General features: G+C 43.2%; 1 protein-coding gene across 1 annotated transcript; it reads right to left on the bottom strand.

Moving 5' to 3' along the window:
- Nucleotides 1-2,926: 2,926 nt before the first annotated feature.
- On the bottom strand, nt 2,927-6,581 carry TLR5 (toll like receptor 5). Its single transcript, XM_057376954.1, has one exon. The coding sequence runs from the start codon at nt 6,579-6,581 to the stop codon at nt 3,993-3,995; it is 2,589 nt and encodes an 862-aa protein (XP_057232937.1). The 3' UTR covers nt 2,927-3,992.
- Nucleotides 6,582-7,196: the final 615 nt, after the last annotated feature.

The raw sequence follows: 7,196 nt of genomic DNA, 5'->3' as shown, positions 1-7,196 counted from the left end.
AAACCCTGGGTGATGCATGTAGGAGTGTCCCACTCGAGACTGAGCTCTCTGTAGGGTTATCTGTGCTCGTGTTCTCTGCAGCAATTAAGACATGAACTTCACACTGTATGCAAAGATGTTTATTGTGAAAATCTAGAGTTTTAAAACCACTAACTTGTTATGGATTTACATTCTTGTGAAACTCAACGAAGCATCTGAGCCAACYRCCATAAATCATGTTAGGAACACATGATGGTCWGAACCAACCACCCTACACCACAGTGTGAGCTCTCATTAGGTCCATCACTTGTTTTCCAAGGTTCTTTAACTTTTTCTTCCCCTCTAGTTTAACTGAGTCATTCCCAGAATCCTTCTCTGGTTAGCCACAGTAACAGGAGAGAGCAGGAGTTTTACAAGGGTAACGAGGCCTTTGTYTTATAAGRTTTTACTTWTCCATGACAGTTCTCCACACAGGCAGTGCAGCTCYTGGGGTGGGGCAATGCTGGATACTGTTGGAAATTCAATCTATCACCTTGTTAATTAACAGCACAATACATCCTGTGGAATAGTCTCTGATGGGGATCAGCAAACACAGTTGGGTTTTGCTGAGACCACTCCACCTGTCAGATGCGAGGGGATCCCTGATTTCACTGATTTTGTGTGTGAAATAACAATAATGTAACACATGTGTGTGAAATAACAATAATGTAACACATGAAACAATATGTGGCCATACAAGTTTTTGCTTCTGTTACTCTCCATCAGGATATGTTTATAGAATCTGAGGTCTGGTCCTGAGTGCCTGGATTTCAAGACAATCTTTGGACTCTGACAGCAAATGTTGCTTCTGGATAACACTGCCCACTTGACCAGTTACTGTTTATAACATCTATTGCCATGGCAGGAGTGGGCTTTTGCTATTGAATATCTGGGCTGATACCATGGGGCACTGAGTCACCGCCCTCTGAAGATTCCCTGTGCTGCTACTGTGAATAAATTCACCAGCTTCCATCTKAACAGCTTGCTTTAGAGCCAGTGCCACATTTCGCACCCTATTCTGGACCCTCTCCAACAAGTTAATGTTTTCCACTGAGGAAGGTGAGTAAAACTGATGAGAGTATCCTTAACTGAGGAGCCATAAAATTCTAATAGAGCAGTAATGTTCCCAGYGAGCCTGAAGGAAATCCAATCAATAGTTATGAGGTTGAGGCTCAATTTATGGCCTTAATTCATCAAGCATAGTCATTCTCCATTTTTGTACAGGATGCTTTTGTGGTTCCTGCTGAGCAGAGGAGTATTAAGTCTGAGCAAGCCCTTTCTCAACAATTCCCCAGGCTTTGTCATTTAAGATGGGTGACTCTACAGAGGTGGTGATCAGGGTCCCATGATCTATTTGGAGGCATTTTTCGTCAGATAGGACAGACTGTACCAACTRTACATGTTCTGAGAGTCTCAGACTTGGAATGGTTTCACAAAGAATAAAAAAGAAAGTTATTTTGGATCTCTTTAAAATTTGACACTGCAGTTATTCATTAGCCTGCAAACCACTCCACAGTCAGGGATGGTTCAGGAAAATACTCTCCAAGAATCCTTTTACTGCTTTTTGTAGACAACTTGCAATAGAATTTGCAAGATGAAGGCTGAACTAATTCTACGTTTCTAAGCTKTCTCTGTGGAAAAAAGAAGTTTTCCCAGCTGCTTCCAGCACAAGTGTGATCACTTTAAGTTTCAAAATTGGTTTTTAAGCACAGAGGCAGACAATGAAATTTCATCCAAGGGATTTATTAAAACCTCTATGTAAAAAGTCAGGCCTTTCCAAAGCCTAAAATGAATGCAAACCCTCTGTAGCCACCTCTCATCAGCAGACAGAAGTGTTTCAAATGAAATGGAAAAGCCTTGGTTTAAGCCATTTCCTGTAGCTACTTGTCATTCCTGCATACACAGGTTAGCAGGAGAAAGTTTTAAGTGYCTGAAGTGAGAGGAATATTTTGTAAATCTACAGTAAGGCCCTAAGTGGAGAGGGCTCTTAATTAACACTTGACAAAAAATATTTTGTGATACTCATTCAAGCAAAATTTCTTAAGGATGCTTTTAAAATCCCCAACTCTTTCACCAAGCTTAGATCCATCGAGCACCTGGACCTGGATCTTCRTTGTAGAGATTCATTCCTGCTTTCCTGGCTATCTGCCAGCAGGGTTTTTGTGAAATGTTCCCTGCTGCAGCCTCTGCTTTTAAAGGATGAATGAAAATATCTGCGCGGACTGTCGGGACAAAAAGGAGAGAGAGCCGGACATTGTGAGAGAAATGTAAGAAGTGCAGAGGGCTGAAATGCCCGTGGTGGTTTTTCTGAGAGCCTGGGGGAGTTCTGCGGATCCAGGGCTGCTGGTGCTTTTCCTGCAGCGGGATTTTTCCTCCTGCCACAGCTGCAGCGGGAGAGGCTCGGGAAAGCCGGGCTGTTCCCTGAGCCAACAGCGACACCCAGGGCTCCASCAGCTCAGTCCGGCCCTTCTTCCAYCTGCAGCCCCGTGTCYCCTGCCGGCTGGAAAACATCCCAAGGGTTAGCCCTTTTTGCCTTTCCGGATGAGCACATTGATTGAGAAGGAAGAGTTATTTTGCTGTAGTAATTTTATCAATAGAAATCGTGTGTAGTGTGCTGAGAGTAAATTAGATCAGCCACAGACACATTTATACTGCAGCGCATGCATTCACATACAGTGGGTTACACTCTTTGCTCTCTATCAAAGCACAGATATAATTATTGTGTGTTATTTGTTTGCAGCTAAGGTTGAAGCAGGCAGCTTATAAAACCTCCCATTCCTGCTTCCTTACCAGTGCAAAAAACCTCACTGGGACCACACTGAAGTTATTTTGGGAAACTTTTGTTGAATAAATGCACAAACAGAGGTGAAGAGTACACTCAGGGAGCATGTCACAATCAAAATTACAGGTGCAGGTTCTGTAACAGCAAACACTGAATCAGATTTTTATTAAAATTACCCTGAACAACCCCTTGAAGACACCACACCTGAGCAGACAGTGGTAAAATAATTAGAGAAGTAAGAGTGKATCAGGCATTAATGACTCTAGAAAAATACTGCAACAGAAGCAGAAAAACATCTTAGAATTGTTCAGCCCACAGGATGTGCTGAGGACAACCCAAATTGCTCAGGACAATTACAAAGTACAGGTAACGTACTTGTAACACTCCCAGAATGCCAAAGCCCTGGGTACCTGGTACCAGTCTACACAGCTACTGAGGTAGTTTCTTGTTTGCTTTCCAAGCTCAGACTTGCTTCAGATCCACCTGTTCCCCTGTCTCTGCAGGGCAGGAGGAAGCTCAGCTGAAAAAGCACCAAAGCTGAAACAGCAGCAAATGCTCTGGACCCACCACTGTAGTTTGACCACCAAGCCCAGAAGTTGTGGATGGGAAGAGCATGAATGRAGTCCAAAGTTTTATGTTCCAGCTGAGCTGAAGTTAATTGAGTAGAAAATAAACAAATGAAATCTGTGTTACACTAATTTAAAGCATAAAGGTGCAAAACCATGATTGCGCTGTGAAACAGCGTGAAAAGTTACCAGTGCAGCAAGCACAGGGGTGAGCTKTCCAGGAACCACAATGGTCAGGCTTGGCAGCACCTGAGAGCACATTTGGTCACTCCGGGACAGTACCGTGGGCTCACTTTGATAAAAAACCATGAGCATCCTTTCTCTAGCTCATGAAACAGATCATTAAGAAAGAAGTACTCCAAAAATCAGGACTAAAGTCCCCRAAGATGCATCCAAAATGTGAAGCATCTGTGATTCATTCAATCCTTGTGAAAATGCCTGTTTTAGTTCATAAAACAACTGCACTTTCATGYATTTGCTGCTTGCTTTGTCTCTGTGCTCTGTAGGATTTATTCTGAAACAGTCACCATTCTKCCTGTCTTCTCAAGGAAAGATGAAGCAAACTTCTGTTTATTCCTGCCACGGCACAGCTGGAAATGGGATATTTGCCAGGAACTCACACACTGTCAGTGTGACACAGTTGCTACAGTCTGCAGCTCTATACCGCTGGTTTTCCTTTGCACTTTTTTTTCCTTCAGAATTTGGCAAGAAAGGTTATCTAAAAACCASTCTACATCTTGAAAATCTTCAGGCCACCACAAACACTGACTCCTTTGTAAGAAGTTTCGAATTGGCTTGTGTTTCATCAGCTGATACTGAGAAAGGGACCCAACCACCACCACGATGAGGACATCTTTCAGATCACAGAAATACCTGCTCTGGGCGAAATTGAAGGCTTCCACGCACCACCCATCTTTGAGAAACTGCCTGGTCACGATGCAAATTGTTTTCCTGCTGTTCCAAATGGCGTCGCGAATATTGTTGATGTGTTCTTCCCCAGGCAAGAAATCTCTTTCCTCAAAACACAAGGTAAATCTGTTCTTATCARAATACTGTGAATCCAGGCGCTTTAGCAAAGAATTCTGCACCCATTCAAAGTCATTTTTGCTGTAGCACAGATAGGCATCATATTTATATTCACCTTTATCTGCTACTCGTGGCTGGCTGTCTATCACTCTTTTGGTGATGGTTTTATACCAGATGAAACAAATCCCCCGGCAGCGACTGAAAATGACGCCTGCCACCAGAAACAGGAGAAGTGTGACAGAGAAGAAGATGAATAACGAGAATCTGAGTGTCTGCTGGAGTTCATCTTCGTCACAGTCATCGTATGTCAGGTAGGACAGGGGCACCCCTTCAAAGGCAGGGGGGTACACACAGTACCTGTCAGAYGGGGAGCCAGCCAGGGTCACGTTGGTACTGTTCAGCCACACCAGCAGGCTCTTCAAAGAGCAATCACAGATATAATTATTGTGTGTTATATCCAGAATACTCAAAGTCATAAAAACTTCAGGCTCAGGGGAAAGCAGCTGGTTTCCGGATAAGTTTAGGTTTGTTAGGCTTTGTGGAAAAAGCCCAGGAGAAAGATGAGACAACAGGTTGGAAGCCAGGTTAAGACCTTTAAGAGATGTCAGACCTCTAAAAATCTCCTGTGGAAGATCACTAAGGTAGTTGTTATTCAGATGCAGAAMCTGAAGTTTGGACAGTGCCCCAAAGACATCCAAACATGAACCACTCTCCCACACCAGCTGTAACATATTTTCACCTAGGTCCATAAATATTAACTGATTGTTTTCTATAGCATTTGTGCTTTTCTTGCAATAGGAGAAGCGGTTCTGTTTTAAGAAGAGAAACTGCAGGTTTGGAATTTGGAAAAGAATGTACAGGTCACCTAGGTTTGCCAACCAATTTCTTTCGAAATCAAGGTGTGTTGCAGTTATTGCTCTGTTGTTGTCAACTGCAGACATTAGTTTATTGTCACCTAAAAGGGCATAGGTCAGATGTGGAAAGGAAGGGAGCCTTTTAATGGCATTGTCTCGGAGATCAATTATTTTCAGATTTACTAATTTCCTGAATGATTCATCCATAATCATCCCAATATGATTTTGCTGTAAATCAATATACATTACACTACGTAGACCCTCGAAAGTATAATCGGACAACTCACCCAAAAGATTACTTGAGAGATTGAGAATTTTTAAGTTGCCTAGGCCAAAAAATGCTTGCCTTTGGATCTGATTTATCTTGTTTCTGAAAAGGTTCAGTGATTGCAGATTACCAAGACTTTGAAAGACTAAAGCATTAACAGAGAAAATGAAACCCCTTGAAATGTCAAGGGAATTAAGATTACTTCTCCCTAGTCCTGTAAAAGTAGAATCATCTGGGTTTTTTAAATTATCAAAGCCAAATCCTGAACCCATTGTATGAGGGCCAAGTATTAAAGAATGGATTTGAGTGCCTTTAATGGCTGTAGAGAGGTACTGGATTTTCTCTGTGCTCCAGCCATTGCCACTAAGGTCTAGTGAGGTAAATGTAATATTTTTGAAAGGATTGGGACACTTGGCCCAGGCCACATCTTCTGTCTTGTACATAGAATTAGAACTAAGGTCAAAAGACAAAAAGTGTTTTCCTTGGAAGCTGGTAAGATTGGTTTGACAAAAGTTGGATATCTGGTTTAGTTTCAGGTTCACTCTTTTCAAGGCTGTTAGATTAGAAAACAGGGGATGAGGATGAAGTTTTGTGATTGCATTCTTTGAAAGATCCAATTCTTCCAATGACCTCAAATCTTGAAAGTAACCTTCTTCCAGGATGGCATTTCCAAGGCGGTTGTAATACAGACGGAGCACAGTCAGGCTTGACAAGCCCACAAAAGCATCGAGATCCAGATGAAGAACTGTGTTGGACCCCAAGTCCAAGATGCGAAGGTTTGGCAGGTTCCTGAAGGCTCCTTTCCCTATGGTAACGGGATGGAYGTACTGACCTCCGATTTCCAGCAGCCACAAGCGCTCCAGCAGCGGGAACGAAGCCGCGGTCACTCGTCCGATGTAGTTGAAAGCCAGGAGAAGCTTCCCTGTATCCTTGGGCACAGGTGGAATATCCGTGAGGTTGCAGAAATGATACACAGACACTTGGGCTTCAGAGTAGCACATTCTGGATGCACACACCCCAGCAGCGAGGGACAGGCCAAMAACAAGGAGGAGCTGATCACAGAACATCTTGAACCTGCGTGGGGAAAAAGSGACAACAGTGAGAATTAGTTCTGCAGTTGGCTCTCCACACAGAGTTGCAGAGCATGTTTTTAACAGCTGCAGAATAGAGGATTAATGTCACACTAAGAGTGACTTGTGATCTGGGATTTATCCTTTCTCTGAAGTCTAACAGGCATCACTTGGTGGACTGCTTGATCAGAACATGCATCCCAAAAAGACGTGAGCACCTCCTACAACCTAAAATGTAACTCTCCTTTATGTTCCTTAAAACCCCACCAGGTGAGAGTCAAAATCTTGGCCTAGCTATTTAATTTGCATCACGGAACTGGTAATGCTGGTGCATTAGCTTAGCTCCTTAATTAGTTATCCAAAAAGACTGAAACCGTTTGGATTGTCCAAGTCAAGTGCAGCCACCCCATCATCTCGACAGAGCAGGCAAACTCTGCACTTYCCCTGAGTGCTCTCCTTGTCAGGGCAATCACCTGTTTGGGATTCAGATTGCTGTCACACAGGGGTGCCTAACAGCCAGGAGTCTGTAAGAAGGGGAACCTCTTTTGGGGCTCCTTGAGCCTCACATTAACCTGACAATGTGAAATTGTTCTGGAAACAGCTGTAAAATAG

This window comes from Malurus melanocephalus, unplaced genomic scaffold (genome assembly GCF_030028575.1).
Source record: "Malurus melanocephalus ecotype Western Australia unplaced genomic scaffold, MMel_1.1 scaffold_296, whole genome shotgun sequence".
NCBI lineage: Eukaryota > Metazoa > Chordata > Aves > Passeriformes > Maluridae > Malurus > Malurus melanocephalus.
Note: the sequence above shows the minus strand (reverse complement) of the source record. Positions and strands in the feature narration are given on the sequence as shown.